This window comes from Neophocaena asiaeorientalis, unplaced genomic scaffold, assembly GCF_003031525.2.
Source record: "Neophocaena asiaeorientalis asiaeorientalis breed wild unplaced genomic scaffold, Neophocaena_asiaeorientalis_V1.1 scaffold183, whole genome shotgun sequence".
Lineage (NCBI taxonomy): Eukaryota > Metazoa > Chordata > Mammalia > Artiodactyla > Phocoenidae > Neophocaena > Neophocaena asiaeorientalis.
Genome location: NW_020175199.1, coordinates 428,988 through 450,257, shown reverse-complemented (window position 1 = coordinate 450,257; position 21,270 = coordinate 428,988). Strand labels below are relative to the sequence as shown.

The window sequence follows — 21,270 nt, the reverse complement described above, 5'->3', positions numbered from 1 at the left end:
CATTTTTGGAAGACTGTATAATGTCTTAAAGGCCTTTAAGCTTGAAGACTCTATATGAGGAGGTCTTATGTATCCAGGCCTTACTCATCCACGTTATACAGAATTTTCTATTTCCCCAAATGGCTACTCTATAAATGGCAGAGGGGAGAAGGGTTATTAACGGGAAACAATAACATGTCATTTCTATGTAGAGTACCTGACTTCCAGGCAAAGAACATCTAGAGAAGCACTGAATAAATATAATTTTTAAATGCCTTATTATTTTACATACTTATGGATTTGCAATATATAGGTATCCCTATATAAGTACAAATACAATGGAAAGATATTAACCATTTAAAATTAATAACCTTTATCAAATAACTAGGTCTAATGATCTCCAAGAATGTGAGTGATATAAGAATTTGGTCTGGAATGAGACTGAATTGGTAGAGGATTATGATTAGCCTGGACAGAAACCTCACAGTATCAAGACTCAAGAGGAGGCAGAGCTTTGTAACACTGAGAAAGGAATGATGCCTCTTCACCTTTAGGGTGCTCAGAGAATCTGGCAGGCCACTGCTTGCTGACCACTTCTAAGTTGACTTGACGAGATTGCTTTGAAGGCTTCCACTTTTCTAGGTGTCTTAATTTATATTCCAAGAGCTCTAAATAAAGTGGCGGAGGGCACTGGAACCGTGTGGAGATGCTTTTTCCCATTAACATAATAACTAGGAAGAGGTGCTAAAGGCATTTAACTGTTGGAAAGCCAGAAATGCCCACCATCCTACAATTCACTATAAAACAAAGAACCAAATAGTACCTGTGACCGTTAATTTTACTTATCAATTTGGGTAGACTATGGTACCCAGCTGTTTGGTCAAACATCAGTCTAGATGTTGCTGTGAAGGTGTTTTTCAATCAGAAGAAGACTTTGAGTAAAGGAGATTACCCTCTACAGTGTGCATGGGCTTCATTCTATCAGGTGAAGGAAGGCCTTAAGAAAAAAGAATGAGGTCCTCCAAAGAGGAAAGCATTTTGCCTTCAGAGTCAACATCAACTCCTGCCAGAATTTCCACTGTGGGTGTGTCCTGTGTATTTCAGAATCCCGAGCCCCCACAAGTGCATGAGTCAATTCCTTAAAACTCCTCCCCCATCCCCTTTCTCCCTACACACATACTTGTATACACACACATACCCTATGGTTTTGTTTCCCTGGAGAATCCTAACATGGTACCCTATTGTGAAACATTATTAGCTTTCCTTATCTCTTTCCCATCTTCTAAACCCTTGCCTTCTAAGAAAAAGTAAAACCAAAAAAAGAGAAACAGGCAAATCGCTGGTATTACTACATCAGTTGATTCCACAGTACAGAACACTATAAACATACCTCTACTTTAGAACTTTTAGCACGTTGCCATAATTATATTTAAATCTCTCCCCCTGGCATGAAAGAGAACCAAGTATTTTATCTGTCTTTAAATCCCCAGTAGCTAGCAAAGTAACTGGCACAAATCAGTAAATCAATGACTGTATGTTACATTCAACAATCACTGAACTTTTTCCCTTGCATCTTAAAAACATAGCTTCTCTAAAAGGCAGGTCTACGCCTAATAATTTAATGACAGGAATTATACTCCAAACACTGACAAGTGCTTCAGAAAATGTCAACAGTTAAGCAGAACAGTATATTTTAAAGTGATTTATCTTTAGGGTTAACCATCATTTGGACAAATTATGCAGTTGTAGAAAAGTGGAAAAGACAGATACCTCAAGTAATCAAAATAGACATATACAATAAAGAAATAAAATAAAGCCCAGAAATAAATTTTAGAGTAAATGGTCAACTGATTTCCAACAAGGGTGACAAGACTATTCAATGCGGAAAGGACAAATGGGGCTTGGAAACTTGGATATCCACAAACAGAAGAATTAAATTGGATTTTTACCTTATACTATCTAAAACATTAATTTAAAACGGGTCAATGACTTAAACGTAAGAATTAAAACTACAAAACTCTCAGGGGACATTTTTCTTGATGTTGGAGTTGGTAATAATTTCTCAGATATGATACTAAAAGCATAGGCAATGAATAGCTACTATTAAGGAAATGAAAAATAACAAGTGTTCTCACAGATATAGAGGAACTGGAACTCTGCTGGTGGGAATGTAAAATGGTGCAGAGCCTGTGGAAAACTGTGTGGCTGTTCCTCAAAAAGTAAAACATAAATTTCCACATGCTCTAGCAATCCCATTCTTAGGTATACTCCCGTAAGAAGTGAAAGGTGGGACTCAAATATTTGTACACCATTATTCACAACAGCATTATTCACAACAGTTGAGAGGTGGAAACAACCCAAATGTCCATCAACATAGGAATGGATAAACAAAACGCAGCAAATACATACAATGGAATATTATTCAGCCATAAAAAGGAATGAACTGCTGACACATGCTACACAGGTGAATCTTAAAGACATACTATTAAGTGAAATAAGTCAGTCACAAAAAGGACAAATATTGTAGGATTCCATCTACATTAGGTATTTAGAATAGGCAAAGAAAGTATAGACCAAGAACAGAGAAGTTACCAGGGGCTGGGAAGAATAGGATACCGGGAAATGGGGAGTTATTGTTTAATGAATGAAGAGTTTCTATTTGGGATGATGAAAAAGTTCTGAAAATGGACAGTGGTGATGGCTGTACAACACTGTGAATGTACTTAATGCCACTGAATTGTACACTTAAATGGTTAAAATGGTTTTACTGTTACCTTCTTTTAAACAAATGCCCGTTATTCCTCTACTCCAAATGGACAGTGAGGGTTGAAGTCAATCACATGGTTGACTCAACTAAAAAACTGTTAAAATGTCTCTGACTAGTCACCATTCCACCTTCACAGGAAAGGTAGGTGGGTTAGAGTTTATGTAAGTGGACCATCCAACACCCATTCTGCTTATTCACTGCATCTCATGCACTTAACCAGCCCTGCTGTCTTAGTGGCTTAGTTAATTTATATTCATCCTGAGACAACTTAGGGTGTCACCTATTCTAAGGACAGGGGCATCCTCTACTTCTCCCACAACCAGGGAAGATTCTTTATACCTCTCTGGTGTCCGCTACGTACTATCTTTTGCCTATATTTACATTTGTATTTTTCCATGTGCTTCCACCATTAGATTATAAACTCTCTGAGTAGTGTATTTGTATGCCTGAATACAACACAGCAGGCCCTCAAACATATGAATAAAGAGCCCCCAAACGTTATTTTATTGACTAAGGGCTAGTGCTGTTTTGCCTTTAGTCTGAAGCCCAGAAAAGACTTGGATTTTAGAGACAGTCCTTTTAACAAGAGGCTAAAAGGGCTTTGTTTTAAAGCATTGCTTTTCAATTTTAACTTTGAACAAATCTTTGAGCAAAACAGAGAAAACTAGGCAGCTGAGAAAAGTGGGAGAGAGCAAAACATCTTAATCTGTTTGGATTCTTGCCTAGGGAACAAGTGAGTCTGAAAATGATGCACAGATTTGGGGTATAGCTTGATGCCAGTATTTGAAAAATCTAGGGAGATTGCGCAGCCAATAAAATTAAGGAAAAATTTAATCTTATATTTAGGAAAGATGTCAACCCTAAGAAAAATAACAAAGTGCCAAACAAAAGAATGATGTGCAAATAAGAGATGTTTCCTGTTTGATAGCGCACAAAGGCAGGGTGGCATAGTAGAAAAAACATCTTGGAATCTAAAGTTTCTGGTTCAAGTTCTGTTTAGGCTACCACTAGCTGTGTGAACCTAGTGGTAGATGCCAAATCACAACTTCCCTAAACCTCGCTTTCTTTGCCTGTAAAAATTGCTATCACATATTCTCTCCCTTCCTCATATTTCTTCCTTCTTCTCTTTTCAGCCTTTCATCCTCCTACACTCCCACCCCTAGTTTACCAATTAACACAAATATTAGACTTAAAAGGTCCTGCGAAGGAGGGAGAGCTGGTGGGCGAATTGACACTGACACACAAAAGTCACGTGGAAACTAGTATTATGAGAAGCAAAACCTATGATTAAGCAGAAAAACCTGCCTGCAGAAAGAAGACTGAGGAAGGGGGGGAGAAGAAATATGTAACTTGAGTTCCTGACCTTCTAGTTCCTAACTCCATTCCAAGTAAGGTTCAGCTGTACTTTTCTGCAGTGGATGTCCATGACATTTCCTGTTGTATCTTTCTAACAGGCCCACCACCCCCTTTTAAAAATTAAATCTAGTTTAAATGGGTTTCCATTTCTGCCACCTAGCCATTGTAAGTTAGACTTCTCAAAGACTTGTGTGAATTAAGTAAATTCATATATGTACCCTGAAAGCATTATATGTAATTAAGATAATAATATAATCTGTTTTCCTCATAAGGTAAACATAAGAATTAACTAAAATAAGGCACTTGGTAATATTTTGGAAAATGTTGAACCTTATAAATATAAAATATTAACAGCACACTGAGAAATAAAATTTTGACTTTGGGATTTTTAAATAAAATGGCTGTGCTTTAGTAAGAATTCCCGGTTGGGCAAAAGGAATAAGTAAACAGTATCAACCTATTTTGATTGGCAGAAAGAAATTGGCAGAAATCTTTCTCAATGATAAACTAAGTGATGGCTTAGAATCTTTGGAATCTGATGTCTACAAGCATAATTTCACATACTTTAAATTCATAACAGCAGCCACAAAAAATTAAAAAGGGACTGGCAGATTTTTCAGCATATGATCATAGCAGATTTGTGACCAGGAGAGAACTATCGCAGACTGTGACTTATAAATGTTTTTAATCTGAATATTGCAGAACAGCTCATACGTGAGCCAAATTTCAGTCAAAATAACATGTTCCTGAACTTCATGAATATATTTTCAACACACCAAGTTTTGCAACCAATTTTTACAAATGAAGAACTCCCTTTTTAATAGCAGCAGACAATACACATCGGCATACCTGATTTGTAGGACCTTAAGCACGTTTCACAACTTTTTTTGGAATTATGGCAATAAAGAATCATGCAGGCAGGGGGGAGATAACAGTATTTAAACAGGATGCAGAGCAAAATTACTGAATATTAAAACATGATGTACCAATTTAAAATTTTTAAAAAGCCTACTTAAATAAGGAAGTAACAATGATTCTGTTTTAGCTTCTGGTTCTGCTTTTCTTGTAGTCCATTCTACTTTCTAGGCTTCAGCTTGGCTCCACTACTGCAAGCTGTCACTTTTGACTAGAAATGGAATAAAGCCAAGCACTACACAATAGCAGCTTCCTGCTCTGGCCTCATCTCCTAGACCACCCCCCAGGCCAATGCCTGCCCACAGATGCTGATCCTACCAAGCCAATATTCCACCAGCAATCAGTTCACAGCTATGGCTATGATCCTGTATTTTTTATACTCTTGGCACAGTGTATATCCTACAATCTCACAGTTCTCATTTTTACTGACATTATGGCAACAAGGCACCTCTAATTTCAATCAAATGCTAATATGAAGGCAAAGTGAAATGCACACAAAAACTCATGGACTAACTGAGAACGTGCTCAACTCTGTCAAAATATAATTCAGAAACAGATACAGAAAAATACAGAATAGAAAGAAAGCTCTCAGTAGGTACTATTAATCCAAACAATCCTGTTATTCCAGTTTTGCATAATTTCGATTTGCATCTGGCACTGCCTGGCTTAATAGTTCTCTCTTTTGAAATAAACCTAGATTTAGGTTGAATGTCTTTTATCCCTGAGACTAAAATCATTAGCCAGGGACTAACTTGATCAGGTTAATGTTCATCAGAAATATTTGTTTTCCCACATTGAGCAAGTTCACAGAATTATGGCTTTAAATGTTGGAAAGGAACTTCAAAGGTCATTTAGACCAACTCTTATTCAATGCTAAGAGGACTTCCAAACTGTAGTACTACATCCTCATGGCCTCCCTCCAGAGCCAAACAAAGAAAAACAATTCTGTAATTTGCTGCATATCACTTATACTTTTTGAGATAAAAATAACTATCACAGCAAGTAGAGCTTATGCCTTTCCCTGCGGGGAAAAAAGGTAAGGATGTGTTGTGGAGAGTAACCCCACAATAGGGTTCTGCATCTTTTCTAATATCATTTTCTTAAAACAGGAGTTTAAGAAGTCACTGAGGAATCTTATCTAAATATACTTTTTAAAAAGGGGGAGAGGGAAGAAGAAATACTACTACAAAGACATGTTCTGTTACACAGTGACCATGGCTTGTACCAACACCGAAAAAGTTTATCTAGCACCAGCTGCAGAAGGAATGGTGAGAGTTCCAGAGAAGACAAATAAAACAGATTGTTCAAAGAGGCGCAGATGGTGGCAGAGAAATGTCCAATGGCTGCATATGGTAAGAAGAGAAAGGAGTTTCAAATATCTACCACAAAGGTTTAAGACTCCATCTATAAAAAGGGAGATTTAGAGCATGTCTAAATAGCAGTGACCTTCTATTGAGCAGTTTCTATGTAGTAATAAGCTCATTTTAAATGTGTCATTCACTTAATCTTTCTAACTCTGAGATGGATAGTATATTTATCTTATAGATGAGGAAACCAATTATTGAGCATGCTTTAGACTTTCCCAATGTCACATAACTAGCAAACGGCAAAGCTAGGATTTGAAACCATATCTGCATGAATTGACTTCAAAATTCATAGCTAGGCTGATTAAGACAAAAGATGCCATCAATTAGCTCCTTCTGATATAGTACAATAACCAGATGTCACTGTTATGTAGAAAATTTTGTTTTTGTTATTCTCTTGCTTCAAAGCTTCCAACGATTCATAGGGCCCACAAGATAAAAGTCACTTAGTAACTGTACTTAGCAATCCTTTTCCTCTTTTATCTGACCCCACAATACTTACTTCTCTGGTATGATGTCTATATTCAAAACCAAACTCTCTTCTCTAGCTAGACTGATATTCTACTGACCCCTAAATCTACCTCATCATTGATCACGCAATCCTTTCTGCTAAATGTCTGCCTCTCTCTCCCTATCTTTCACTTCCATCTCCATTCAGAAGAATCCCATTCAAGTTTTACCCTCTTCATGATATGTCTTTAAACCATTTCAATCTCTGCTGGCTTCTTTCTTTTGTATTCCTTAAGTCTTTACTATGCATTTTTGGCTCCTTAAATCAAACCTATTTCAAGGACATTTTTAAAAATCTAAGTCGTTATCACGGATTATAAACTCTTTGGAAACTAATAAGGACTATGACTTATACTTTTATTTTTTTAATTTATTTTTTTGGCCACACAGTGCGGCCTGTGGGATCTTAGTTCCCATGCAGGATCTTAGTTCCCTGACCAGGGATTGAGCCTGTGCCCGCTGCAGTGGAAGCACAGAGTCTTAACCACTGGACCACCAAGGAAGTCCCTTTATCAACTTTTGAAAACCATCAAGCACCTAAGCAGGATGCTATGAATAGGGAAACCACGTAATTTAAATAACTGCTAAATGAATGAAGTCAGTTGGGGTGTTTCTAACACCAGACATTTAAAATTTTCAAGGGTAAATCAAAGGGAAGTAGAGTCTGAGCATAAAACTGCCATTTAAACACTCCTTTCTGGGGAAAAAAAAAAAATCAAGGGAGTTAACAGTAAGTGGAACTTCTGTTCTGAGCCCGTCTCTCCCCACCTCAACTCAGGAGCAGATGCTCTCATTCTCGAGGGTGGGGTGTGAGCACACTCCACTCCCATATCCTAATAGAAGGTGTACTTCCGTTATTTCTTATAAATACCTATCTCTCAATACCAAGTTCAGTTATCATTACAAAACAACAAACAAAAACCCACCAATTTCTATCATAAAAATAAAACAACAGTTTTCTAGGCAGTTTCTGAAAGTCAATTTATTTTTTTCTTTTAGTAAAATTAATGAGGGAGCAGTAATTTGACACCAGAAAGAACAAATCTGAGAGTAATTCTGGGACAGAAACATTTACCTAACTACATAAATCCTGTACCAGGTCAAATTCTCATTTCCTCTACAGGAATGTTAGTTTAAAAATGCTCTAAAGTGATATATCTATACTACAAATTGAAACGAGAGTAAAGAAAAGGGCAAAAAAGTTGTCTTTTCTCTACCCACCACAGCAATACTAACAATGAAGTTCTGTTTACTTCCTCTCTAAACTATTAGCAATATCGACATAGTTCTCTGGGGAATAAATCTGCTTATAAGCCAAATTATTACCAACAAGATTTTCAAACTTTTCAGTGGCTCACTTATGTCAAATACTTCACTCAACAAAATATAACATTGAGCAGGTAACAACCAAACAACTAGTTGATTGTTCATCTAGGCTGACTGAAGGCTAAATTTCACCTCACTCAAACTCATCTCATCCTGGTAGTGAAGCAATTCCAAATAACAAAAATTTAGAAGGAAAAACATATATGTCTCTGCTACACTCCACTCCTTAAACTATTTTTAGTAAACCAGATGTGTTGAGCAACAACTAACTTAGGAATATTCTCAAACTGCAGACAATAAATTTATGTAATCAATGATGGAATGTGGTTCAAAATAGACTCCAACTGAAAAAACAACTTTCTCACTGAAGGAGCATATAGCAATGATAAACAGACCCAACACAGTTCAGACACTTGCATTAAATAATATAAGACTCTTCTCTGTTCAAGTCCTTAATCAATCTTTAGTCTAGGAACTAAGAAAATACTCAGGTTTGCTCCACGCATTCCCTTCAACCAGCAATTCACAGCACAATAGTACTATATCAAGGACTTAGTAAAGTAGTTCAATGTCTGTATTTTGCAATGATAGAAACTGAAGTATTAGTAGTCTTATCTCTGAACTTTTAGCACATTATAATGACCAAGAACTTCAAATAGGTTCATTCCTTCAGGCCTAGGATGATTCTACCTTATTGTAGGGAAAATACCTCTTTACTATTGCGTTGGCCAAGAAGTTTGTTTGGGTTTTCCGTAAGAAAACAGAAAAACCCAAACTTTTTGGCCAACCCAATACAGTGAATTTTAATATACAATAAGATAGACATTGGGTATAATTTTAAGCCAGCACATTCTGCTTCAAACCTTTAATGGTTTTCAACTAGTGCCCTTTGTATTATTCCTTTATTACATTTAAAAGCAAAAAGGATTGTGATCCCTAGAAAACAGTGGACTAACAAGCCAGACCAACCCAGATTAATTGATATGAGTCATGTACGATTTTCAGGTAAGAAATAATCTCTTCTACATCTTCTATGAGGCAACCAACCTGAGAACTGCAGGTGTGTGCATGGCCAGAAGCCAAAATCCAGGACAAGATGATTTCAAAATCATGCTAAAAGTTCAATGTTCATATTTCATTATCAAACTTTTTTACATGAACTTGATCAAAACTTCAAATTTTAGTGGAAAGTTTTTTAAAACTTCTGTACTCATCCTCCAAAGTAAAGCAACCATACCACAGAAATCATAGTAATTAAAAAAACAAACCGAAAACTATAAAAAGCATCTTTAAGAACAAATAATTTGTTTTTTCCTCCTCCTTCCCAGCCAGCTGAGAGACACAGAATCTGAAGAGCTCCCTCCTACTTCCTCTCTTTTTCCCTTCCCCCTTTACTTCAAAGAAAGTTAATTGCAGCCAGGCATGATCAGGAAATCTGAAAGGAGGAAGTAGAAACTCATTTGTGTGCAAAAGGAAGGAAAAAACAGAATTAACAATACCATGGTAGGCTGCATCAGCAATGTATTAATATGCATTCATTATATTGTCTATAAAATGTTGATTTGATTTCTCTCCTCATTCAACTTGCCTTCCAAAATACTGAAAACTATAATCTATGATGGTTGCACCCGGATCCACCAACCGCATGTAACTTAAAAAAACGACCAAACCACGACTTCCTTTGGTGGTCCAGAGATTAAGACTCCATGCTCCCAATGCAGGTGGTCTGGGTTCGATCCCTGGTCAGGGAACTAGATCCCGCATGCCACAACTAAAAGATCCCGTGAGCCGCAACTAAGACCCAGTGTAGATAGATAGATAAATAAATATTTTTTAAAAAGAACAAATCAATTAACTTAATACATGCCATCTGATACTCAATACACTGAAGTCATTCAGAGAGATAAGTGCAAACCAGTGACCTAAAAGTGAAAGGATCTGTATTAATTCTGAGTCATCTGTTTCCTAACCATTACCTTACAATATATGTTATTGTGACATATTAAAAAATAGGAGTCTTCCCTGGTGGCGCAGTGGTTCAGAGTCCGCCTGCCGATGCAGGGGACACGGGTTCGTGCCCCGGTCCGCGAAGATCCCACATGCCGCGGAGCGGCTGGGCCCGTGAGCCATGGCCGCTGAGCCTGCGCGTCCGGAGCCTGTGCTCCACAACGGGAGAGGGCCACAACAGTGAGAGGCCCGCATACCAAAACAAAAACAAAAAAAAAATAGGGCTGCACCACTATAAAGGTAACTAAAGGGAGCGTACTACTACAGAATAAAATGCTGAGCACTCAAGGAGAAAGATGGTGAATGGGAATTCCCAGTATAGAACTATTTAAACAGATTCACAATGAAGCATCACTTGTGGGAATTTTTCAAACAAAACTTAGGTGTACTGTATACAGAAAGGCCATTTCCAAAGAAGACTTTCTTCCCCATCCCACATAAGAAGTCTACAAAGGACAATTAACACCCAGGTTCAGAAGAAACTGCCTCATGAAATTTAAAGAAATGAGAAAAAAACAGGGAGACCATTTTAAAAACTTGTTCAATTTTCCCCAAACGCCCTTCGACTTACATATGGTTACCCTAAGGTTAAGATTTATCAAGGCACTATTTACAAAATCTATGCCAGGAACAGCTGCCATGTTTAACATGCCAAGGAATTTAATGTACTGTTTGGACAACTGGGTAGAGAAAAGCATTGTGGGATAAAGCCACTCTAATTACATGAACTCTAAAAGTATTTTCTTTATGTAGAGTATGTCTATATTTTATAAATTCATTTAAATAAATAACTTTGAAAACCTAGACTAAGCCATCTTCAGTCTCTGAAGTAAATTTTCATTCAAAAAATTACAGTAGCTGTCAATAATTTACATACTGGAGAAACTTTTTATATTTTTAACCTGGTTAAAAAACATTAAATATAAAAATTAAAATGCATACAAAAAAGCTTTATTGTATACCATTTATTACTTCTAAAACTCTTAAGAAACACTAAAATTAAGGTATGCTGGATCCTAAACCAAGTGCTGTTAGTGTAATTCCTTCTGATCTCTTACAACTGAGAATTCACATTATTTGTGAAGCACAAATGGTTAAAATGTCAAGTGAATCACATCACCTTTGGAAGATCCTATCCTTCTAGGCCAGAGGTCAACTTACCTATACTAGCAGGGAAAATATAAATAGCTAACAAAGACAATCATACACATCACCAAGTCAAATAAGACTTTAGCTCTTAAGCCTTTATTTCTAATTCTTTTAATCACTATAATTTTAATAAACATGTTGTAGAGTTTTAGGCCACGGGGCAAGAGTTTATTTTTAAAAGTAATTTTCTACATAATGATTTCAGTTCTCTAAATCAAATCCAAGCTTCTACTACAGTGCTAATCAGCAGCCACAGAATTAAAATACTGAGGTAGAAGGTTCCTTTGATTTTTACCTATACTCACCTAGTCTAATTCCCACTAAAAGACTGTTAGAAATGAGACAAATAAGGCTATAGCAAGCTAAATGGCATTTACAACCAAAACCAAAACAAAATAAAACCCGAGGGAAAAGCTCTAACACCTCCAATATTAAACTGGAATTGCTATGAATTTTTAGCTGTAAATACTGCAAACAAAGAGCAAAAGGTAACAGTACAAAAATGAGGCCATTTAATGAACTATGAAAAATAATGTGAAAGACAAAAACATACCCATGTAGACTTCAAAATAAGAAATAACATTTAATCGAGAACTATCATCTACTTTTGGTAGATCTAATAAAAGCGGCACATCACTACTAATTCCCTAAGTATTATAACTTCACACACAGCAAACCACTGCTCATTAACTCAAGCTCTTGTTCTTTCCATGGAAACAATGCCTCTATATTTTACTTTTGAAAAACAGTAACTATTCTGAAATGAAATAGGAGTATGGACTTTCAGCTCTATTAAAAAAAAGAAAGTCAAACTAGTTCACTCATACTTTCTTTCAAGGCACGTATTATATTATCTTAAACATTTAAGTAAAAAAAAAACCTATAAAATATACTGATTTAATTCAACCTAAAATCCAAATATACAAAGAAAACAAACTTCTGTGCATTTTTACTTCAATCTTAAAAAATTAACTGATAGAACTTAACTAGAGATTTTAAAAAACATTTAGCTTACTACTTTTGATATGAGTTTCTTTACATGATTTAAATCTAAAAACCTACCAGAGAACGTTTTTTCCAATTAAGTGTATTTGTATTTAAATTGCAACAACTGAGAATTAAAATTTAGAAACTGAACAATTCAATTAATGACAACCTAAAGGAAAATTCCCACTTAAAAAGAAAATGAACTACTATTATGCTAAACTGATATGAATGTATATAGTAAACACTAATCTCATTTAATTACATTAATGACTCAATTCTTAACCTTTAGAGCTGGAGACAAAGATAATTTATACTAATATCTAACCAGTTATTTTCTAACAATGAACATTTTTTAGAATGGCAGGGACTTTTATTTTGCTCACTTGTGCATGCGACAGGATGCTGGCTGGCTCACAGTAAGTTCTCGGTATATATTTCTTGACTGGATAAATGAATCACTTATCCTATAATCAAAATTTATCAGATGCACTGGGTTTATTATACACCTTGATGTTAGCTAGAATTGAATATTCTAAAGAATATCTGAATATCAGCGAAGTTTAGTGAATAGTTAATTTTTTAAAGCAACGTAAAATTTCTTACCTCGTAGGGCTGAAAGGCACTATCTTCAGTTAAAAAATCCAGTTGTTTATCTACAAGGAATTCTACTGCAGTGATTGAACTGGGTATACTTTTTTCAACCAGGGGTTTGAAAGTCTGGTAAGAGAAAAAAATAAAAATTCTAATGGTTATTTTCTGAATTTTATCCTCAAAATTTGAAGGGGTATATATAAATACAATCTATTAAAGTCATTATCATAATGGTTTTAGGATACCAGTTGATATCAGTTTTCATATTATAATCTAAAGTGATGCTTTTATCCATATAATAGAGTGCTTTCTATTTATTTAAAAGAAATGAAGATTTTAAGAAATGATATGAAAAAATTCCAGTATAAGTCCCAGTTTATTTTAAAAGAGGGATATAATCAAATATACATGTGTATAAAAATTTCTAATATAAAAAAAGAGAAATTGCTTCTGAAAAAGTAAACTGGGTAGGAGAGCATATTACCCCAACTCTTTAAAATATTGTTAAGTATTATTCTTTATAAAACAGAGTAGTTACGATTTACATGTGTAATTTTTTCCCTAGTTCATTCACATCAAGAAGGATTTTAAATGATCAGGATGCATCTGGTCTTTTAACTCCACCCCGTGTACTACTCATCCCCGCCCCTGCCCCAAGCACAAATAAAAATCCAGCTGCTTCAGTAAGAGCAGCATGGGGGAAGGGTGTAGGAAAAGAAGGAGGTAAGAAGTATGGGGAAGGGGGGGGGGCGCAAATCCATGGTCATTTGATTGTTTTAAAGGAGACTCAACTTTTACATAAAGAAATTTACTCATATCTTGGGGTGGGGGTGGGAGTGAGCGAGGCAGGAGAGGAAGAGGAAGGAAGGAAATAAAGGTACTATATATGCATTTTTCTTATGACTATCACAATCACTTTCGAATAGACGCAGTCTGAATAAAAGCCAAATACATTATATCCATGATACTGCTTTAAAACTTAATATGCCACCATCTTAAAAACATATAGTGGCTTTACTATAAAAGAATCTAAGTTTGGAAAATGAAATAAACAAGGAACTAAGTTGCTAAACTACCTATATCACATGGGGAAATCTTTCTTGCTACAGGCAACTTCTGCGACCATTTGGATGCAAACCAAAGCTTTCGGCACAGACAGTAAAAATCCCCAGGAGATCCAAAGCCACTGTATTTCCCCCTTCTCTTATTTATGTCTGAAATAAATCTAACATCTTACTAATCATAACTAATAAACACTCTGGGGGAAAACTCTTCAAGATTTTTAATTCAGAATGGCTCTTAAGCAGTTAATTTCTCTATTTAAGAAATTCTTTTTAAAACTTTCAATTCTATTCATTGAGGAGTCTGTGTTTTGAAAAAGCTAAGAACACAGAGGAATAAATATTTTAAACATGCCTTATTTCTACACTATCCACACCATGAACTAATAAATGATATCTTCTTTCACAAATTAACATGAAAAAAATTCTCTTACACCTCCACCTATTTTCAGTATTTATGATTAGAAAACCTAGTCACAGTAATATCCTCCCTCCCATGTCCTAGGGCTAACCTTTTAAGTACTACATATGTGTCAAAAGTATTTTTACTGGGGTGAGAAATTACATTTTCAAAACAGACATTCCCCCATTATTTAGCTATCTCCTGCTACTGTTGCCATCTAACATTTTCCATTTACCATAACTAGATTCCTTAGTGTAATATGTAACATTTTCATATTATATCTTTGTTTAGTTTTTAGTAAACTAGAAAACACTGGCACCTTCTCAGGAGAACTTTTAATCCTTGAACTTTATCAAATGTTCTATTTCTTTTTAAACAGTACCAAGTCGGATCAACTTGGGAAGGTTAACAAAAAGGTCTACAAAAGGTATTATCTAAGTGGCTAAAGATACAATTCAATTAAGTAGGCTCTGGAAAAAAAGTAAACTTCTCCAGTCTTGAGTGCCTCTTTCTTACGCAAATAATACAGGTGGTTTGCATTTCCTATGAGAACTAGTCATTTTATAATATGAAAAACATTCTTGTGAAGAGAACCGCTCAGAACTCAGCTTTTTAAGGTAGGTCAGAGTTCTAAGGGTAAATTTCAACAGGCCAATTTATCATAATTTAAATTACTGAGTTAGAAAAAACAAAGGTTTAGTTTCTAGGCTAAAATAAAGAATTTCTCATTTTAGGGTATCTAAACTGAAAGCCACTGGTAGAATTTAGCTATCAGAAATGTTAAAAGACTGGTTTATAATGGTCTATTTCTGATACATGAAGACTTATAATAACCATGTACAAATGGAACTCAAAAGTATACCATGCTTCTTAAATATTAGCAAACAGGGCCACGACCTGCAAATTTTAAAATGTGCAATTACTTTCAAACTAAAAATATGTTCCAAGTGCCGATAAATACTTTTATAGTACTTGTTAAAGAAATGTTTTAATATGTATTAAACAAGCAACCCTAAAAATATGCAACTGTTCGTACTTTATGGAAAAATTAAAGACAAACAACATACAAGACTAAGAGTTAAAAATACATCCTGATTCCCTAAAGTGGCAAGTCAATGATGTAACCATTATTAACTTTTGTATTCAAGTCAAACATAACCATTTCAAAGACATCAATAGCTTAAAAATAAAAAATATTTAAATAAAAGCGAATGGATACTACAGATTTTTATGTAGTAAGTATTTCATGGGTCTAGGTGCACTGGAATGTAAAGAAACTAGAACTCATGCATAGCTAAGTAATTCAAGACTCTAAAGATATACCATTCTATGAGGAACTTCCACAGCCTAAGGGGAAGCAAGGAGCTACCATCTGATGAAAGTCACAGTAGAATATGGCCCTAATCATAAAAAGACTATTATTCTAATGCTGAAAAAAGCCTTTGAAAATCCAAATTAAAACTACCAATTAAACAAAACACTTTTTCAATTTTATTAATGGATTGGGAGTTCTTTTAAGGTCCTTTGTCTTTCTTAACTGTACTTTAAAAATAGTATAAAGCCAAAATAAATACTTAGTTGAGAGCCTGCATTTCTAGTAGGGCCTACCACGCTATAGGAAGAATGCTTAGAACAACTGTATCCTGTTTGGGGCTCCATGCTGCACCACATTCCATTCACATGAGGAAGAGGCGAACAGATGAGCCCTCCTCGAAAAGACATTTTTAAAATAAATCAGCTGCAGTTCTCAAACATAACTCAGCTGCTCAAACAAACCATGTTAAAGCTCATCATTTAACATTTAATTGGAAATTCATGGAGTTTATGTCTACAGTCTGAGTTTCTAACAATCTCCAGTTAACATTTAACAATTCCTTTTCCAAGTGAAAAAAAGCAGGCTCATTAACTACAGAAGTCTGATATAAATCTCTCTAAAGGAATACTAAAGCAGAAAACAATCTAGGATACATTTCAGAAGTCAAGGTTTAGTCTTAAAAAAAAAAAAAAAGACTGGAGTGACTCGAAAGAACAAAGTCCAAATTCCCACCCAAGCAGGTCTATTGAAAAACACGATACTGTTAGAAAACAAGTTGGGGGTGGGGAAAAGAATACACCACAGAAGAAAACCCTCACAAAACAAACACCCCTACTTCCCTTAACACATTATATTCTAAAACCCTGATCTAAAACATTTCTGCTATAATACTTTAAACAACTGAGGTCTTTTTTTTTTTATCTTTACAGTGTTATGAAATTACTACACACACAATAAATCTCTTCCTAAACAAATGAAATCGTTAAAAATTCTTAAAACTAAGAACACTAAGGCTGGATCTATAAAAGACAGTGACCTTAATTCCTAAGGCTGAGAAGCAAAACCAAATGTAAATTAAGACAAAAGAAAAAGGAAGCAGAAAAATACAAACCGTACTTTGTTCTTGAGAATTTTAAAGTATCTTTAAATCTCATATATCCACGACAAGGCTTTAAAGGTCAAGAAGTATTGCTGACATTTCCATTTTGTTCTTGGGCAGTATTTTTTTTAATCTAACCTAAATACTTCTTAAGTCTTAAAAAAATCACAGGCAAATGTCTCTCAAACCAAGCATTTCTAAGCTTACTTGCAGCGTCGTCATTGTATAGTAAGAAAAGCCAAGACCACAGAACGAAGCAGAGGCTGTAACCTAACAAGTCTCCGACGAGCAAATGACGATTTTCTGTCTGCTGTGGCTCGGTCCTGGCAGTGATGAGGATTACAACTCGCTCTTTGTCATCAGCACTGTGGTGTTAACGACTAAGAAATCCTGCAGCTGAAGCACTACTGCATCCTCCGATCTGGGTCAGGATAATTTCTCCCGAGGTCGCTTACATAACCAGTAAGATACTCCAAATAGAGAGAACAGCCATCCATCAGCTAGAGAAAGCCTTTTCCCACTGTACTCTGCGTGGAAACACACTGCAGTAGCTTCCAACAGTGCAGACACCCAAATGAGAACGACTACTTGGCTTAGGGCGCACTGAGAGAAGGGAAGAGGCGGTGCTCTGTAAACTGTAACTAATCCTCCGTCACAGGTGCTGATGGAGTCACTTCCAGCACGAGTCACATTACTGGTGATTACTCATTTGGCTGCGCCATAGAGACTGGCTCATAATTTTAACAACAGACAAAGACAGACTAGTGGCGAGACTGAGAGCTCAAGTTTACTGTCTCCTTCATAAAGCAAATGCAAATACAAAGTTTCTGCTTTCCAGATTTACCAAGGGGAGAAAGTGCAGAAAACAAGTAATGTGTAAATATCTCTCAAGCTGGAAAAAATAAAGCATAACTTTAAACCATCAAAAATACTTTCAAGTGTGTTTTCAAGTAAATAGTTTATTTTTTGTTTAATCATTTCTCCTTAGAAATATACTGATATTTCTAAAAATGCAGGGAAAAAAACAGTTTAACATTTCTGGAGTAATAATCTAAGTTAAATCAAATGACATAACCAACAATCTCACTGACACTTTACTCAAAGGAAAAACGAACCGGTAATGTTTATTTTGGCAGATTAAAAAATATTCCTGAAACATTTTCATTGTTTATAAAAATAATTTAAATAGTTTACAGTTATAAAAACCTATAATGGCCACACATGGCTACTGAGCACCTAACATGTGATTAGTCTGAATTGAGATGTGTGCTGTATGTATAATAAACACACTGAATACAAAGAATGTCAGATATCTGCAAGTGCAAGAAAACATTCACCTTTTTTTTTTTTTGAGACAATGAATACGACTTTATTCGGAAAGCCGGCAGACCAAGAAGGTGGCAGACTAGTGTCTCTGAAACACCATCTTCATTCACCTATTTTTTAATGATGTTTGTGAATGGTCTTTTATTATAAATTTGTTCCAATGTTAGGTATCTCAATTTCAATAAATTTAAAAATTTACACTGATTTTTTAAAATACCGCACACACAACCATTTTATCAAATTATGTTAAAAGAAAAACTTCCAGCCACCAGCCAATGCCCTGTCCCTTTAAATCTATTCCAGATGTATCAATTTCATTTCAAAGAAAACATCAGGTTAACTACTGAAAAGCAGATATTTTAAATTTAGTCTATTATGGATTGCACTTAAAATCTCAATCAATCCTGTTTTAAGGATGAAAGAGAGGAGTAATGATTATTCAATGAATGTTAGTAAAGGGACTTCCCTGGTGGTACAGTGGTTAAGAATCCACCTGCCAATGCAGGGGACACGGGTTCGAGCCCTGGTCTGGGAAGATCCCACATGCCGTGGAGCAACTAACCCCGTGCGCCACAACCAGAGAAAGCCAGCACACAGCAATGAAGACCCAACGCAGCCAAAATATAAAATACAGCATCCCAATAATTCATTCATAATTAATTACTTAAGACATGAACATAAAACATATATGGAATTAAAAGAATTCAATGTGAGTTTCCAGAAAAACAACGAGTAATATGGCAGCCTTATTCTGAGCCACAAACAACCTCAAATGTTTGATTCAGATTATTACATTATAGACTATCAAATTTTAAATACACATCATACTACTTTTCTACAATTTACTGTACATTAGAGAATGAGTTAAATATTTCACAAGATTCATTTTACAATCTCACATAAATTCAAGTTTGACTATATGTGTTGTTAATAACTTAAAAACATGTCTTTAAAAAAAAAAAACAAAAAAAAAAAACATGTCTTTGTTCCTCAAGTACTATTAGTCCCCTACAGAATCAAACAGCATTAAGACCTACACTTAGCTAACAATCCAAATGCCACAATATTTATATATTGCTAATGATACATAATTCAATAATTTTTATAAAATCAAAATAATGTCAATACTGAAAAACCATTCACCTTTATTTCATACTACATCAGAGCTGCATTAAACTTAGATGCTTCTCCATTGATATAAATACTACATAGTTGATTCTTAATGCAAATAAAGGGTACAAGTGCAACTAGGTGAAAACCATAAATATCTTTTTAATATTTAAATTGGCCTTAATAAATATTTTTATAAATATATGAGTGTGAGTTTGGTCTGGTACGCTGGCAAATTTCTAACACAAATAAAAATAGTGAAGTAACAATACAGAGAAACCACTTGGTAGCAAGCATTAAGTTGCTCAGCTTTTACATCAAGTCTCCTTAATTCTCTCTTGTTCTTACAACTCATAAGGGATGGTATTAAATATCTCCTTACAGACAGCGAAAAGCACCAATTTGAGGCGAGGAGCATTTCAGTCCTTTAAACTGGTTCTTCTTATGGCTTATACCGTCCTTAATAAATTAAGGAAGGAAGTTGAAGAGCTACTGTTAAAATTTTTTCTTTCTTTTTTTTGGTTGGGTAAAAGGTCTTTTCTGGCAGCCTAACCAGGCTAGAGGAAGAGGAAACTACTCCAGTTACTGCCCAGAAATACACATCTCTGACTTCCTTCCTTTTTAGCTGGTTTCTAGGTTACAAGCTGAATAAGTCAACAGAGGTGAGAAAGTAAACAGAGGCTTAAAAGGAAGGCAACACTGTATGGCTATCTGAAGAAAATCTGTTCCTTCCAATAACTATAGAACCTTTTTACATGTAATTAAGAGTTAAACTAGCATTTTAATCCCATTTATCTTGGGCTATCAAAGAAATAAATCCCTCATCTTTATAGATATGGAAGCCTAAACAAACAAGTGGATTTCTCCAAGTATACAGACTTTACAAAAAACCAAAAACCTCTAAGTTTCAGTGGCTTATTAGCATTTTAAGTATTTCTCTTTTAGACATAAGGACAGGAAAACAAGAGAAACAATAGTAGTTAAAAGAGGATTTGGATTTGATATGGCCTTATTTGAAGGCTGACTAGATTCAGGAAAATACTTTTCATTATGCCCTATTGCCCTATAAATCTATGAAAATATATAATGAAACGTGTAACTCTCGCATCATGGTAGTGCCCAAATGATTAACTTCTTCACATTAATAAATCCATGTAGATCTTCCAGGCACTGCAAAGGTTGTGAAGCAGTTTCGTACCTTCAATAGACCATGAAGTTCCAAGAGGATCTCCAGATGATACAGACATAATCTTGACTTTTAAACTCTCTTCTCTCCCTTAAGCATGCAGGACATTCATTCAACCAATATGCATGGGATGTCTTCAATTAATGCACTTTTCCCTCCTTTCTTACCTATATCCTTGATAACTGCCCCAGTCATAAGAGGAAAGTTGTGCAACAACAGAATGTGTTCATTTTTTAACTTGGTAAATATCACATCATAGGTTCTAGGACATACAGTTGACTAAGAAAAATCATTGTTGATAACACAAAAACACTACACAAATAGTCTCTGTGACTGAATAAGCATTATGGCTGAATTCAGTGTCCTTCCTTTTATTTTTTCCTTCTAGTCTTTCTGAGTACTAATAAAGCACATACTCTTAACTCGAGTAGTTTTATCGGTTTGTCATATCTAGGACTTCTCTTTCAGAATCTCCCTGATCAGTCTTTCTTCCTCCCAATATTATGAGGTTTCACTTAAAGTCATCCCGCTGTATCTGTGAGGGATTGGTTCCAGAGCCCAGGAGGACATCAAAATCCTTGAAGGCTCAAGTCTCTTATATAAAATAGCATAGTATTTGCATATAACCTACCCACATCTTCCCATAAACTTTAAATCATCTCTAGATTACTTATAATCTTAATATAAATACTATGTAGATAGTTGCCAGGTGCAAGGCAAATTCAAGTTTTGTTTTTGAGAATTTTCTGGAATTTTTTCTTCTGAAATTTTCCACGGTTGATTGCATCCTCAGATGCAGAACCCGCAAATAGGGAGGGC

General features: G+C 35.2%; 1 protein-coding gene across 6 annotated transcripts in view; it reads right to left on the bottom strand.

Moving 5' to 3' along the window:
* JMJD1C (jumonji domain containing 1C) overlaps positions 1 to 21,270 on the bottom strand; it is a 248,185-nt gene that overhangs the window by 59,349 nt on the left and 167,566 nt on the right. For 4 of the 6 annotated variants that reach the window (XR_003005938.1, XM_024765220.1, XM_024765214.1 and 1 more), the window contains exon 3: positions 12,964 to 13,077. Coding sequence is in view for 3 of the 6 variants with exons in the window: in XM_024765220.1 (XP_024620988.1) it covers positions 12,964 to 13,077 (114 nt within the window). In the remaining 3 variants the exon portion in view is untranslated. Of the gene's footprint in view, positions 1 to 12,963; positions 13,078 to 16,841; positions 17,423 to 21,270 lie in introns of those variants that run through there. The other 2 variants (XM_024765217.1, XM_024765215.1) reach the window with 2 other exon arrangements.